Source organism: Dipodomys merriami, unplaced genomic scaffold (assembly GCF_024711535.1).
Source record: "Dipodomys merriami isolate MVZ:Mamm:240054 unplaced genomic scaffold, mDipMer1.0.p SCAF_60, whole genome shotgun sequence".
Taxonomy (NCBI): Eukaryota; Metazoa; Chordata; class Mammalia; order Rodentia; family Heteromyidae; genus Dipodomys; species Dipodomys merriami.
In genome coordinates this window covers 2445506-2462186 of record NW_027206180.1, presented here as the reverse complement: position 1 = coordinate 2462186, position 16681 = coordinate 2445506, and the positions used below count along the sequence as shown (strand labels likewise).

The 16681-nt window shown below is 51.5% G+C and overlaps 1 protein-coding gene across 5 annotated transcripts in view; it reads right to left on the bottom strand.

Moving 5' to 3' along the window:
• The window catches only part of Cpped1 (calcineurin like phosphoesterase domain containing 1), a 63426-nt gene extending 49466 nt beyond the window's left edge, over positions 1-13960 (bottom strand). The window contains exons 1-2 of one of the 5 annotated variants that reach the window (XM_070003457.1): positions 13817-13908; positions 4850-4986 (exon numbers count right to left, since the gene is read on the bottom strand). In XM_070003457.1, the coding sequence (XP_069859558.1) occupies positions 4850-4883 (34 nt within the window). In that variant the 5' untranslated portion in view covers positions 4884-4986; positions 13817-13908. Of the gene's footprint in view, positions 1-4849; positions 4987-10129; positions 10288-13816 lie in introns of those variants that run through there. The other 4 variants (XM_070003458.1, XM_070003460.1, XM_070003456.1 and 1 more) reach the window with 4 other exon arrangements.
• Positions 13961-16681: the final 2721 nt, after the last annotated feature.

The following is a 16681-nucleotide window of genomic DNA, read 5'->3' as shown; positions in this document are numbered from 1 at the left end:
ATACACAAATACTGAATTTTTGAGAGCAACTAAAGTACTTGGGGGATGAAAGAATGAAGCAAGTTAACTGAATTCTGATCTCATTTCTGATCCCAATGGTACCAATGTAAGACATCTCTGGGGAGATGATTAAACACATAGGACACTGCCAGTGGTGTATTTAACATGAATACATAGAAAGCTGACCTTTGGTTAGCTACAACATCTAAGCCAGCTACAGTAAGAACAGTCACAGTGAATTCAATCTAAGGAATTCAAAGAAGACTGTGACTTAGCTATGCACTGCTGTGTAACAAATTACCACAAATTAAAAAAAAGACCTATCTTCTGTCTCCTAGCTCCCAGGACGATGGCCTGGCCTGTCATCTGTATTCCTTCTGTCTCCTAGCTCCCAGGACGATGGCCCGGCCTGACATCTGTATTCCTTCTGTCTCCTAGCTCCCAGGACGATGGCCCAGCCTGTCATCTGTATTCCTTCTGTCTCCTAGCTCCCAGGACGATGGCCCAGCCTGTCATCTGCACTCCAGCTGCAATCCTGCTGGCCAGTTCCCAGGCCTCGGCTGAAGATCCACTCAGGCCTAGCGAGTGGGTGGTTGGCAGGATTTGGCCATGTGGCTTTGGAACTTGAGGACACCCATTTCGAGCAGGCTGCGGGCCAGAGGCCACGCTCAGGTCCTCCAGCAGCTTTGCTTTATCAAAGCCAGCAAGGGAGAATAAACAAGTTTTGGGGTTTTCTCCCAGGGTACTTGGGTTATCTCAGGGACTCATGCTTCCCAGGCAAATGCCCCATCACCTGAGTCATTCCCCCAGACTTTCTGAATTGGCAGTTTGTTTTTGTAGTGGGATCTTGTACATTTGCCCAGGCTGCCACCTTCCTGTCTCTGCCTCCCGAGTAGCTGGGATTACAGATCTGCACGGCCAGGCCTGGCCCAGGAGTTATCATCCTACAGTACCTTTTTTTTTTTTTTTGGCCAGTCCTGGGGCCTGAACTCTGGGCCTGGGCACTGTCCCTCAGTTCTTCAGCTCAAGGCTAGTGCTCTACCACTTGAGCCACAGTGCCACTTCCGGCTTTTTCTGCTTAGTGGTGCTGAAGAATCGGACTCAGGGCCTCATGCATGCAAGGCAAGCACTCTATCACTGAGCCACCTTCCCAGCCCTGGTATCCCAATTTTTTGGTCTCTGTACTCTTCTTGTTATGAATCCATCATTGGCTACCCACAATGGAGGCACATAGAACAGGAGGCAGGGGGCAGGAGGCAGGTCAGGGGCCACCACTGAGCTGGCCACAGATGGTGATGTAAAACCCAGCCCTCACCTCACGTTAAGTCACCGAACCTCCAGTTTGCACCTGGCCTGTAAAAGAGGCTGGGAGTTCAGCATATGGAAGCCCGCTGCACACCACTTAAGCACTGGAAGCAGCCCTGGATCCTCAGAGTTGTCTTTCAGTGAACTACAGTGGGAAACTGAGGCCTGGCTAGGGGGTCTCAAGGTCCAGTGGAGACACAGCTACTGAGCAGCTTCTGGACTAGGGAGAGAGCCACAGCGCAGATGGGATGGGCTCTGCGCTGCCCAAAAGCTGTCTGTGTCCATGTGGACATTTTTGTCTCTGAGAAGTTTCCTCTGAATGGAATGTTTCAGTTAAAGGCATAAAAATAATATTGGCAAGGCCCAGAGCTTTCTCTGTCTCCTACCAACTGTCCCTGCCAACAGCATTGGGCTGGTGCAGAGCGCAAGACATCATCTTCTCGGGGTGCTAACTGGCGATCTCCAGACACAACAAACTCAAGATCTGGCTAGCAGACATATTCTGTTGGACCCACGCAGTATGTGTAAAATTTCAAGGTTGCTGCCAACATTTTTAACTGATGAGTTCCATGGCTGTGCGTAGACTTATGGATTCTCAGGGAAGACCTTTGGCTTGTGGATTGGCCACAGATGGGGGAGAGACATTGGGCCTCACTCAAGGTCTTATGTTCCCAGCCTTACCATAGCCCGCATGGCCCCAGGGGCCTCTGCAGTAAAAAGCCAGCCTGCTGCTGTGCCCACGCTGAGCGTGAGAGAGAGATGAGGCACATAAATTGGTGGAGGGTGAAGGCCAGAAATCAGCACAAATTGCCTCTTCCTCCTGAAGCCCCTGACGTAGGGTCAGATGGGGTTATCAGTTAGGAGAGCCTATGCCTATGCAAACAAGCCAGAGAACAATCTATGAGTTACCTCCATTGGCCATGGAAATCTGGCTCATGTGCCACGTGGACAGTAACATGTCCTCCCAGTGTCCCCTCCCTGGCTACAAAGGACCATGCAACATCTCTCAAAGTTGAGGGATAAATAATGGATTTGGAGGCTGGGTGCTGATGGTTCATGCCTGTAGTCCTAGCTATGCAAGAACTGAGATCCGAAGATTGTTGGTAGAGGCCAGGCCCGGGCAGAAAAGTAAGTGAAATTTTTATCTCTAATCACCAAAAAGCCAGAAATGAAGCTGTGGCTCAAGTGGTAGAGCACTAGCTTTGGGCACACACACACACACACACACACACACACACACACACACACACACACACACACACACACACACACACACACACACACACACACACACACACACACACACACACACACACACACACACACCCCAGAGACAGTGTCCAGGCCCCAAGTTTAACACACACACACACACACACACACACACACACACATACACACACACACACACACACACACACACACACACACCAGAGACAGTGTCCAGGCCCCAAGTTTAAGCCCCAGGACTGGCACTTAAAAAAATGGATTTGGGAGAATATTATACTGTGTGCAGAAAGGTCTATGAGGAAAGTGGCGCTGTGGCTCAAGTGGTAGAGTGCTAGCCTCGATCTGAAGAGCTAAAGGACAGTGCTCAGGCCCAGAGTTCAAGCCCCACAACCAACACCCCCCCCCATAAAAAATAATAAAGAAGAAAAGGCCTATGAGTCTTCTTTAAACAGTTTAATCAGCTGCAAAGGAACTGCATGTAGAGAAGAATCTAGAAGTCCAGGGGCCAGTTGCACAATGCCTCACCATTAATCCTCCTTATCTGACTGTTCAAGTGCCAAAAATCCTGCCTGAAAAACAGATGTTCAAACTGCAATTCTCTTTTCAGTGTGCACTTCCAATGTCAGAAACAAAATGGTTTCTTGGATTTGTCTCTGCCAAAGTATTTCCTTTCATTCATTTTATTATGCCTTTGGGAATATGTATTAATTGTTACTGGAAGCCGACTTTAAAATATATTACTCTGAAAGTTCAAAATCTCATCAATCCTGTTGCTGTCACTAGTTATCCACTGACTATAATAAATGCACCTCTTGAAGCCAGTGATGGAGAAGGCAAGGAGAGTGAGCAGGGCATTGGGACCGGCACTTCAGTAATCTGAGCTGTGGTGTGCCAGACCTGTTGCCTACATTAACTTCTGGGATTCAAGGTGGATTGCATTATACAGCCCTCTCATCTCTTGTAAAGAGAAGCCATGCTCGCAGTTGAAATGGTAAGGGACTAGCCGAGCAGCCCGATGGCAGGGACTCCTCATTACTATCACGTGACTGGGGATTCGGGTCTGGGCTGCTGGGGGCAGCTAGCCCATGCAGTGAGCCCATGCTCACTGGACAGACATCGGGCAGTGAGCAATGCCAATTGATCTCCTGCCTGGAGATCTTGCAGAACACCAGGAGAGATGGCCTCAAAGGACCTAACTAGGTGCACCGTGCTTGTTTATAGACTGCAGGGTGGCCAGAGGGCTGAGCGCACTCCAGGCAGGGGACAGGTAAGTGCCTGAGTGACTGAGTGACGGTCAGCCAGAGCTGGAGGCAAGGCTGAGAGCACAGAGGACGCGAGGGCTTGGTGGGGAGGTAATGCCCCTGTGCCACTTTGGGTCTCCATCTCCTAAGTCCCTACCTGGCCCTGGTGGAGCTAAGAATCTGGGGCTCCCCCGTCTATGATCAAATCCCATTTCTATTCTTCACCTTCTGTGTGACACATCCAAGTCCTCCCACTCTCTGGGCCTTGGTCTCCCCATGTGTAAGTTAACAGTTACCAGAGCTCTCTCAAAGGTTCTGTTGTGAATTCATTAAGTTAATGCATGTAAAGCATTTTTTGGACCAGGCTGAACTATTACCATGGCAACAGTTGGCAACACTTGGACCTTGTTTTAGCAGACAGGCTGCTGGGGGCCCACAATGAGACCCAGAAAACACCTGAGGGGATTATATAGGCTACCAGCTTCCCCCAACGTCCTGACCCTCCCATTGTGTGGACAGAACTTTGGTCTTGAAACAGCTGCCTGCATCCTTCCTGGCTAAAGAGACATCAACGAAATTCAATTTTCCCAGTTCCTCCCAGTGGCAATCTGCACGGTGAATTCCAACTAAACTTTTTCCATGATAGCCTTCATCTTTTCCAGGAACTGTCTTATTTCAGTGGTAAGATACAGTAGCTCAACAATATCCCCATGCCGAGATGCCTTCTAGTTTAACCACTTCAGAGTCCTGGGTAAAAGGGCCAGATCTAATGCCTCAGACACAGGGCCTTCACAGTGGGTGGTTGGAGTTCAGGGCTATGGACAGCTATGGAGTTTAGACTTCTTTTAGGGATGATAAAGTGATGCAGTGATGGCTGCATGGCTGGGTGAATTTATGAAAAGCTGCTGAACTGTGTGCTGAGGGTGAGAGGAATACAAGCGTCCTCTTCCCCTGAATAATTAATGGCGTCAGCAACCTCAGTCACCCTCCTAAGTCCCCTCATGAATCCACCCAGCCTCTGCCTTATCCTCAGAGTCACATACACTTCAAAGTGCCCACCTGACGGTCACACTCACCACTGGCAGATGAGAGACTTGCCAAACTCCTCATCAACAGCCCTTCAGATTGTCCCGGGGGCAGAGGGGAAGAGAGTTGGCCAGGCAGCTTTCAGCATCACTTCACTGGCTTTGGCAAACACTCTTCTGGACAACCGCTACAGGGGAGAAAGACGTTTCCAGAACCTTATGGCACTTTCCCAAAGCAGATCTTCACTTGGGAGTTTGGGTGGACATTTGCTTGGATTCTATCTCCTCTTCCTCACATTTCCCAGCCAAGAGAGCAGGCAGTTGGAGGACAGAGGCTGTGGGGGACAACAGGAAAGCGGCCCCTGCCCTGGCCAGAGGAAGGGCATGGAGAGGCTGAGGGGCCGAGGCACTGGATACAGGGGGAAGGCTGCCTCATTCAGGCAGGAGCACGTGCAGGAGAAGAAACCCTCCTCCAGCAGCCACGTCTGTGCAGTGCACGTACCATGAACACACACTGCACAGTGCCGGGCATGGGCATGGGCATGCGGGATCAGAGAGCCCACAGTGCTGTGGGCAGATTCACACGGAGGTCCACAAGCAACACACCATCAGTGCATTCGTTACCAGCCATGGAATGTCCATGACCGCCTGCCACTGCCCTGGTCTACGCAGCGAGAGGAAAAGACAGGGAAACAGCAGGAAGCAATGCACCGCTGGGTTGCCCTGCCTGAGTAAAGCAGGTAGCGGGGCCTTGCCTAGAAAAGGGCAAGCTAGGGAGGCTGGGAGATGAAGACCACCCTGGTGCAGTGTGGGTTGGCATCACGGCCTGTAGGCTCTTCTGGAGACCTGCTTGCTTATTAATGTGGAGACCCAAACCACAGACGCCTCAGTGCCCAAGTCCGCACAAAGCAGGTGAACAAACATGTCTGCCAACACCCTGCACTCGCTTTACAACGGAAGACTGGAGGCATTAGCACCCAGAGATTGGTTCCTTAAAAAGAAACCAATTAAAAAATAGCTATTAAAAATAGCCTACATGGGATTTTTGCAGTTTTTAACTCTGCAACCTCTCCTGTCTGGCTGCATGTCAAACTCACCTCTCAAAGGTGGGAGGCAGCAGTTCTGGGGTCCTGGGATCCTCTGGATTATTGCCTCTTCCCCACTGAAGGGTTTGGGAAAGTCAAACTACATTGTGCTGTTTGGTATGGTGAGGCACGCCTGGAATCCCAGTGCTCACAAAGCAGGCACACAATTGCCAACTCTAAGCCAGTCCAGGCTTCTCAGTGAGACCCTATCTCAATATACCACCAGTAAACAAATCGTGTAGCCAGTGCACACATGCAGAGGTTGTGAGCCCAGTGGCCCTGGCTGGCTGGCTACAAGGTCCAGCCAGCACCTGCGGAGCCCTCCGCCTGCCCCCAGGGCCCTCCGCTGGCTCAGGTCCTGCTCCCTGCCTGCTTGCTGCTAGTCTATGGAAGTTGTCCCTTCCTTCCACTCACTCTCACTCCACCTCTCTTACAAAGAGATAGAGCAAGCCCCACAGGGACAGGAACTCAGTGCTGTTTCCGACTCTCAACATTCTGTAACTAGAGGAGGGCCTGGGGACAAATCCTGAAGGCCAGCTGGTAGAGATAAAATACACCAAAGAATTCCCCATTCATGCTTTCCAGATGACTGTGTGTCCACGGAACAAGCCCCAGAGGAAGGGATGCCTTCGCCCTGGTGGTTATGCACTAGCTAGGCTCACTCTGGCCCATCTGCAGACGCAGTCCCGACAAACTCAACACTGGCAAACAGAGGCATATTTCATTAGGATGCAATATACAATACAATTCTTTAGTTCCCCTCTTTCCTTCCTTTTCTTATGAACTATCAGGTTTCCATTGTGGTTTAACATAAATAAGTAAAAATGGAAATGTTGTAATGGTCACACCCTTTCTTATTTCACACCACATGTACAATGAACTCAAAGTTGTCCTTGGAGCTGGGGATGCAGCCCAGAGGTAGAGGGCCTGTGTAACACAAGTTCAAATCCCAACACTACCAAAAAACTTCATCTAAGTAAAAGCACTCCAGTTAGAAAACTTGCAGAGAAAAACAAGGCAGTAAACCTTCATGATCTGGACTCAGGCAAAGATTTCTTATATATGATATCAAAAGTACAAGTGATAAAAGAGAAATCTGAGAAACTAGAATTCGCTAAAATTTAAAACTTTGTGGAGCCAGGCACAGTGGTTCACTCCTGTGATCCCAGCAACTCAGGAGGTGGTGATCAGAAAGACTGTGGTCTGACAGCCAGCCCAGACAGAAAGTTAGCAAGACCCCATCTCAACTGATAAACCATGTGTGTGATGGTGCACATCTGTCATCTCAGCTACTTAAAATGTGTAAGTAGGAGGATCATAATCTGAGACAGGACCTCGAAAAAACTCAAGACTCTTTAAAAAACAACTGGGGCTGGGAAGGTGGCTCATTGGTAGAGTGCTTGCCTCGCATGCATGAGGCCCTGGTTCAATTCCTCAGCACCACGTAAGCAGAAAAAGCTGGAAGTGGTGCTGTGGCTCAAGTGGTAGAACACTAGCCTTGAGCTGAAGAGCTGAGGGACAGCGCCCAGGCCCAGACCCAGGCCCAGAGTTCAGGCCCCATGACCAACAAAAAAAAAAAACTAGAGCAAAAGGCACTGGGGCATGGTTCAAATGGTAGAGCACCTGCCTAGCCAAGTACTAAGTCCTGAGTTTAAATCCCAGCACCACAAAAAAAAAATACCCATACCATTCACCACGTGTAACTATGAGTCTTGTATACCACCCATCTGATACAGGACTTGGTTCCTGGATATGGAGAGAACTCACGGAAAAAGGCAGTACAACTGAAAATCAGGCCAAGGACCAAAGATGTCCACTGAGCACAGTACAGAATACCCAATAGCCCTTGTCACTAGGAAAATGCAAACAAAACCCAGTGACAGATGCTTCACACCCCAACAACACACAAGGGGCTGGCAAGGATGTGGAGAAACTGGAACCCACACTCACTGCCAGGAGGAAGGTGGAATGCTGCGGGTACTTTGGCAGTCCCTCCAAACGATAAGCACAGTAACCATAGGAACCAGCAATCCCAATGCGACGATTCTACCCCAAAGAAATGGAAATAGGCATGCATATGAAGCCCTGCACATGTCTGCTCATAGCGGTTTCATTCATAAAAGCAAAGACAAATTCAATGGGGGCTGGTGCAGTAGCTCCTTCTTTTAATCTTGGCTACCTGAAGCTAACCTGGCAAAACAAGTTCCAGAGACCCTTTCCTAACCAATAAAGTCTGGGCATGGTGATGCACACCTGCCAAAAACATTTTTTAAAAAATGCAACTTCCTGAATGGGTGGCGGGAGTAGCAGTGGTGTCTGCTGGCACTATGAATCACTGTCCCAGGAGAAACAGGGCACCAGTGTGTGCTCCTGGACGAGGAGCAGTTCCCTATCTGAGCAGGCGTGAGGGAGGGGCTCCCAGGCCGGCCCGTGCTGTGGACAACCCACACTCCCACCTACACGCTGCCACACTTCTGCATCCATCCCTCTGACAGCTTACTACAAACCACTGAGGCGTAAACATTAAAGTGGGTGAATGCTATGCTATAGAAGCTTACGAAAAATTAAAAGAAAAAAAATACACTCAAAAATAGATGAGTTTGTCTTAGGAAAACAACACACCATGAGCACAGACTGAAGGGCTGGGTCACCCAGTGCGCTTCCTGCCCGCCAGGCCACGGGCTCTACAACTTCATCCACACCCCTGGCCCTCTTCACTTTTTTTTTTTTTTTGGATAGGGTCTCAGATTCTCTCCCTCCCCTGCCCCCTCACCCCAGGGCTAGTCTCAAATTGCAGTCCTAGCTATGCCTCCATCATCCATCCATTACAGCCTATACCACATCTGTTGGGTGACATGAGGAAAAGAGGGGAATCACTAAATTTTTGCTGAGGCTGGCCTCTAGCCAAGACCCTTCCAATTTCCACTTCCTTAATAGCTGGAACTACAGGTGTACATCACCACATCCAGTCTACCCTACTGACTACAATGAGGCTAAAAAGGAACACCCTTCCTGTTCAGTCATGGAAACTAGTGAAAGGAGAAACTCTCAAACACACAACCCTAGACCTAGTCCCTCCTGGGTGACTGGTGGGTGACAGGAAAGAGGCTGCAGTTCAATCAAGCCCTCACTGGGGTAGCTCAGTTAATAGTTCACAGTGAAGTGGCCACAGGGCCTCGAGCAAAGTTCAGTTACTGTGAGCAAACTTTGTACTGACTCGGGCCTGTCTGGTCAGGTCCACCTTCCAAAACCTCATTTAACAGAGCACTCATCAGATAAGAGGGAACTCATTTGGCCTGAATACAAGCAGAATACTCATTTCCTGTTTTCAGCCCTGTGCAAACCCAGCGAAGCATTTCCAGCTCCCATATTTCTAATGACCTTGGGTGAGGCCTGTAGATCTGAGAATCCACATTCACTCTCCAGTAAGAGGGTCTCAGAGAGGAAACTGCCCCTAGTCAGGCCGGGCAGTGCACATCTGTAATCCCAGCACTCAGGAGGCTGAGGCGGGAAGATCTCCACTTGACCCCCCACCACCCTGGGCCACATAATGAGACGCTGCCTCAAAAACACATAAACAAACAAACAAATACAAGAAGAGCCCTGTTTTCTGAGGAGAGAGCTATTTCAGGCCTACAAACAAATACAATTTGTTAACACCTGGTGTTTCTGGGTATTTCTCCCCTTCAGAATTTTCCAGAACAGAGGTGAGTGACCCCCTCCAAAGGCAGGTACGTGCTAAGAGAAAGAGGTCCTAATTCAGATAGGACAGGAGGACACAGAACGGTCGCTTTGCTTAATTGAAACGAGGTCGTGGGGCCTGCCTGGGGAAAGCCAGGCGTCCACGCGGGCGCGGAGGCCACGGGAGGCCGCGGCCTGTGGTCAGCAGGACGCGGGCGTGGCCTGGGAGGGCGGGGCGCGGAGGCCACGGGGGGGGGAGAGGGGCTGCGGCCTGTGGTCAGGAGGGCGCGGGCGCGGCCTGGGAGGGCGGGGCGCGGAGGCCACGGGGGGAGGGGCCGCGGCCTGTGGTCAGGAGGGCGCAGGCGCAGCCTGGGAGGGCGGGGCGCGGAGGCCACGGAGGGGGAGGGGCCGCGGCCTGTGGTCAGGAGGGCGCAGGCGCAGCCTGGGAGGGCGGGGCGGGGTGCGGAGGCCACGGAGGGGGAGGGGCCGCGGCCTGTGGTCAGGAGGGCTCGGGGCGCAGGCGCGGCCTGGCAGGGCGGTGTGCTGGGGGGGGGCGTTCACTCACGTCCATTGGCCCCGGGGGGCCTCGGTCCAGGCCCCGTCCCTGGGCGGGGACGCCGTGGTCCGGCTCGGGCCCCCGCGGGTTTCCCTCACAGCCTGGGCTGCGTCGCACACCAGAGGCCCCAGCGCAGCCTCGCTGCGAGGCCGGCGCCCCACGCCCAGCCTGGCTTCCGGTTGAAATCCTTCAGGATTTCCGGTCGCTCCTGCTCGGAGCCTTTGGGCGCAGGCTCGTCGACCTTCGACCCCAGCGTTCTCTAGGCGCATGCGTGCCTGTGCCTGCGCACAGGTACACGTGCCGTACACGGGCCAGCGACGCCTCTGACTGAGCAAGGCCTTTGACTCGGAGGCAACGCCACCCGCTCCCCTCGGGGGGCCGAGGAGGAGGGCGTGTCCACACCCACGGCCCTAGCCCCACAAGCTGCCTCTGCAGGTCCGGTTCATCAATCGGTTCATCAATCGTGACCCTCGCCTTACTCCCGGAAGGCGGGAGGGAAGCGCCCCGTGCCATCACTCCAGGGCTCATATTTAAGCGCATTGGTTACCCAGGATTACTTTCTGTGCTGTAGCTCTAGGCCTAGATTTTGAGCCCCTATAATGCTTCCCATTGTATGTTCGCCATGAGATACTGGAATGTGCAAAAGGGGACTCGCCCGGTGTGGTGGCTGACTCCTAGCTACTCAGGAGTCTGAGATCAGGAGGATCACAGCTTGAGGACCCCCATCTTAGCCAAAAAAAGCTGGCCATGCTGGCACACACTTATTATCCCAGCCACACAAGAAGCATCAATAGGTGGATGGCAGTGTAGGCCAGCCTGGGCAAAAGGTAAGACCCAAAGCAAAAGGCTGGAGGGTGTGGCTCAGGTGGTAGAGCACCTGCCTACCAAGGCTCTGCGGTGAAACCCAGCACCTCACAGAAGAAGAAAAAAAAAGAGAATAAATATTGGTCAAACTGAAGAGATACAGAAGAGTAACAGAAAGGTCTCTGCACTGTTGATGAAATAGACACTTCTAGTCACTCTGGAAGACCTGCGGTTCTATGACCTAGGCCTCTTTTCCCAGACATAGCCCCAGAGGACATCTCCCACCAGTCCACAGAAGGACTTGTACAAGAATGTTTACAGCAATGTTGTGATCAAGAACAAAAAAACAACCAAACAAAGAGCCACTGTGCAAGGACCAGGTAGAACGTGGCTAGCATACTCAAAGAGGAGGGTTTTTAAACCTGTCCCTATTTGGTCAAGCAACAGCAGATCTGCTGTCACTCAGACACCTACAAAGAGGAAAGGACAAATGGTTACCCAAATCTAGAAAAAATGTGAGAAAATAGACTGGCTTGGGAGAAGAGGTGACCTTCAAGAAACACAGCCAGCTCAAAGCAACCCTTAAGGCTGAAGTACAGGGCTCAAGAGCCAGCTTTTCCTAGTCCCTCCCCCCAGTAGAGGATCTCCAGTAGAGGCCTCCTATTGGCTGAGCTGGGAGACTTGGAAAGGCAAAAGGAGAGCCTGGAGGTGGCTCACCCCAGAATGCACAAAGCACACATTCCCAGGACTGAGGCAGAACTTCTATCGCTGCATCTCATTTTCCATTGGGTGAAGAAAACCAAGTTAATGATGTAGAGAAATCTCCCTCCGGATCCTACCCCCCAGCAGGTGGTGTTTTCCCAGACCCACCACTAGTGGGTGTCTGGCTGCAGGAACTCCAATTAAAACTTTACCACTGTCCCACTGTGAGTTGAAAAGGACAAGGTTTGGTGGAAGGGAGAAGAAAACTGAAATACAGGGCATACACTAGGAAAATAGAATGATGATGATGGAACCCACTGAAGTTGTTTAAAAAGAGGGGTAGAGACAAGAGTTAATCATTATAAATGGGGGGAAGGGCAAGGTTCTAGCAGAGAATTAAGAAGAAACCTACTTTGGATGCCACCACCAAGCAAAGGCTGGACAACTAGAAACTGCACCCTTGTATAGCTGAAGGCCTTGCATTCACTTAGCACCTAGGACTTGTCCCACAGTGGCTAACAGAAACACTTCCACTGCAATCCCCGAAGGCAAGTAGCAATTATTGAAGCTGGATTGACTAGGGAAAGTGAGGTATGGTCAACTTACAGCAAATACAGGAGATGTACTTCTCTTAAGATTAGGGGAACAAAGTCATTTTAGGGGGAAATGAAACAGGATAATTTAAGGAAACAGGCTTGCTGAAGGCAACACAGAAATATGGTATTTAGAAACACAGAGGTGCCATCTTTGCTTCAGAGAGAGACAATAGGATGCATTCCTCACCCCCAAGAATTACCACTTGTCTGACAGGATGTATACCTTTCTGGGAAAAATGCTTCCCCAAACTTATGCCACCTCCTGCTCCAAATGCAGATAAAAGGGCGCCTCCTTATCTCAAGGGTGGAGGATCTGTTTTATGGCAGGATGCATTCTTACCTGGAAACTCAGAAAGTAGCACCAGGTGTGATTAGAGCAAAGACAAAGCACCTATCTTTACCTAAGTTTGAAGCCAGATCCCTGCCTTTACCCTATAAATACCCCAACAGCCTAAGGAGTTGTGTGTCTCTCTGTGTGTCTATTTCCCTATGTGAGCACCTACACTCTGTTAAGAGTGTGCCCCTGCCCTTCTGTGTATTTGTCTGCTTTTTGTCGGTCTGCTTATTTACTTAATGAAGCTCTACCAAGTTTTCTTTCCATCGTGATTTGTCCAGAAATTATCTTACAAGTCAAGGACCCTAAGTGAAGAGTTCCTACGTTTAAAAGAAAACTTCCCAGTATTACCATACTCGTTTGTATGCGTGTTTAAAAGAAAACTTCTCAGTATTACCATACTCGTTTGTATGCGTGTGTTTAATGGTACCGGGATTTGAACTCAACGGTCTCATGCTCGTTAAGGCAGGTGCTCTAGCACGTGCTCCACCTTCCCCAGCTCTCTCTGCTCGGGTTGTTTCTACGATCCGGTCTCACTTTTTGCCTGTGAGGACCTAGACTCCGATTCTCACTTAACGCTTGGAGACGGCAGGCGCCAAACTACCGCGCCGGGCTTCTTGATCGAGAGGAGAGGACTCTCCTAAAACTTTCTGGCGTAGAACCACGACCCGCTTCCCCTCGCAGCACCTGGGGACTGCAGGCGTGTCCACCACACCCGGGTGCTGGTCAAAGTCGTTCTCCCAGCGCCCCAGCCTGGCCTCTGGGCTGTTCGGGTCACATCTGGGCAGTGCTGGGGTACACGAGGCATCGGGGAAGGCCACGGTCCTAACAGTGCCCCCACCGCGCGCCCAGCGCTCACCCAGCGCCTCCCACGGCCTCCCCGCGGCCCCGACTCCCATAGGTGGAAACTGAGGCACGGCTCGCCCAGGAGCGCAGCCAGGGCCCGGAATCGCGGCTCCAGCTCCACCCGCAGAGCCCGCTCGGCGGCCCTGCAGCCTCCCCTCGGCCGGGGGCCAGGCCCCAGGCGGCGCCCCGAGCAGGAGCCCCGCCGCGAGCCGGCTCCAGACAGCGCTCCCGCCCGCCGGAAGCACGAGCTGTGCGGCCGCGAACGCAGTGCCCGGTTCACGCCCCCCCCCCCCCACCCACACGGTGCACCCGCAAAGGCGTCCGGCTGGAGTCCGGCGCGCACGACTCAAGGTTCCGGAAGGAGAGCGGTTCCGCGGCCAGGAGTTTCCTCCAAGGCCGAGGCCCGAGTTGTACCTGCGGGAAACGCATCCAGGGTCCGACCCCGGGCCCTCTGGAAGACACTCCCCGCCTGCGCAGCCGACATGGCGAGACAGCTGCTCCAGCACCCGGACCCGCTGCAGGACTCCTCCACGAGGCCCCGCCCTCGGGGCGGCGCCCTTCGTCCCTCAGGGCGGGACGAGGCGGGACGGGGGCGGGGCCGGCCGCTCCGGGCGCCACTAGTGCTGCCTAGACGAGCCGCCCTCCCCCCCACACACACACACACTCGGGGATCTACTGCTGCGCCTGGCAGGGGAGGTCTGGGGCCCCAATGGGTCAGGCAGTTGCCTCTGGGCTCAGGGTTTAGGGGGTGAAAAAGACCTTAAGGAGTTAGGAAAGTGACAAGCAAAGGCCCCCCCCCTTTAACTTGAAATCTTACATAAGAATCTATATGTATGTTTATTTATTTAGTTTGTCTCATGCAGTCTTGGGGAAATACTTTTGCTACCTGGTTTCACTGTTTATCTGAAACTGTAACTAGGCGTCCTAATTTTTCTCTTGCTTTCTTTCTGGCAATTGGTGAGGTCACAAATGGCCCAGTCCCAGCTCAGGACAGTCCTCCAAGCCCTGCCCTGTGGTCACTAACACTTAAAAAAAAAAAAACAAAAAACATATTTTTTTCATAGAGCTTGAACTCAGGGCCTGGGCACTGGTCTCTGAGCTCTTTTGCTCAAGGCCAGCGCTCTACCACTTTGAGCTACAGTGCCCCTTCCAGTTGTTTTTTGGTGGTTCTTTGGAAGACAAAAAGTTACAACGACTTTCCTGCCCAGGCTGGCTTTAAACCACCATCCTCAGATCTCAGCCTCCTGAGTAAGCCAGACACGAACCACCAATGCCCAGCTCTCTGACACTTTTGAAGGCATCTTGAGGTTCGCAGTCATTACCATCTTCTATGCTTTCCTCTTGTGCAGCTGGAACCCTCCAGGAGCATTGAGTGGGCAGCTGTCTTGATCCAATAGACAGCCTAAAGTGCGATCATTCTCCATGTTTGTCAGTGAGGAAAGAGCCACTCCTAAGTAGGTACCTTTCCATACTAAGTCTCATTTAGCTTTTCCTCCCATCCAGATGGTTGTGCACTGTGTTAAACTCACATCCAGCTAAGCCCTGGTGTGAAGGTGAATCTGGCAGAATAGGGTCTCCTCAGATGCCCCCAAGTCAACATGAAGTTCCACTGGAGTCAATCCACTGGATTTCCTGAAAACACCAGAAGGGTGGGAAAAACCAAGGCAGGAAACACAATCCTGCAACACCTCTATTCCCCATTTCCCACCTCCATCCAGGAGAGGGACTCTGTGCTGTTCAAAGTCTCCCAGTTGTTGGGGCTTTGGTTAGCAGTCTTAGGAAATGAATCCAGGCTTGGGACGGACTGGTTGTTTGACATTTGGGAAACTGAGGCAGGGATGTCAGACTTGGATCCCACCAGCAGGGCTGTGGAGGAGTGTTGTGCCATCGGAGTCGTGAAGGCAGATGGATTATGGGAGTTCGGAAACCTGATGGCTGAGAAGCCCGGCTCAGATATTGATAGCGAATCACATCTGGCAAGGAATCACATCTGAGCCTGTGATTAATGGGATGACTTGTGACGTGCAGTGGGGTCTTGTTGACCTGGAGCCCTGAAAACTTACAGGATACCCCTTGTCTAACCACTCAAGGCCAGGAACTGCCCGCACCCCCACCCAAAAAAAAACCTGTGCTAGATATTGATGATACACAACTCAGTCTCCAGCACTTAATGACACATGAACCCAGTTTTCCAACAGAGACCTTGTGTGTAGACCCCAACAAAAGCTCAAGGCCTTGAGACCACCATTGCATGCTTCTTTGTGAGCCTACCCATGCTCCATCCGGAAGGGGGCGTTTTTACTTGGTTTGGCTTTTGCATCGCATTCATAAATCTTCTCCTGCTCAGTTACTCCTCTGTGAGCATCCTTGAATTCTTTCACATGGCCCAAGAACCTTTTGGCCCCCTAGGACCTGAATCTGGTAGCAGATAGATCTGGGGAGCATCTCACTACTTACTGTCGTACCACCTTGGACAAAGTCTCTTAGTCTTTCCAAGCCAGAGCCCCCAACTTTAAGACCGAATGTTTCATAGAGTTTGGGGAAATGTAAGTAAGAAATGACACAGGGGCTGGGAAGGTGGCTCAGTGGTAAAGTGCTTGCTTCACATGCATAAGGCCCTGGGTTCAATTCCTTAGCACCACATAAACAGAAAAACCCAGAAGTGGCACTGTGGCTCAAGTGGTAGAGTGCTAGCCTTGAGCTGAAGAGCTGAGAGACAGCGCCCAGAGTTCAAGCCCCATGACCGCCAAAAAAAAAAAAAAAAAAAAAAATTGACACAGGAAGAAAGCTTGACTTGCGTGTGGTCCCTGTTCAGAAATAGTACCTGTTCCTATTTTCAGCAGTAGAAACAGACAAAGCTGGCTAGGGTGCTCTCAAGAGGAGAAGAAACGTGCATTTACTTGTGATTTTGTGGTTAAAAAGCTTCACCCCTTTCTGTGGCTCAATTGGGTTTGGTCAACAGGGAGGATAAGGAAGAGGGTCTTGCCTGCCCCCTAGGGGTGAGAGCAGGCAACAGACATGGGAGTAGATAGGGAAGACCTGTTGGGTAGAATGTAGGCCCATGGAATATTGGTTAAGTGGGGTCAGAAACTGGAATGAGACGCAGAGAATTTTAAGACACACAGACAGACTGGCAGACAGACAGTCAGATCAATGAAGTGAGCAAATGAAGCCTGAACTGTCTAGCTGTAAGGTTCGGATCATCAGAATGGGAATTTAAAAAAAAGGGGGGGGGGCCATGGAAAGGAGTACCTGCCCCCACCCAATGAACATGGGAAT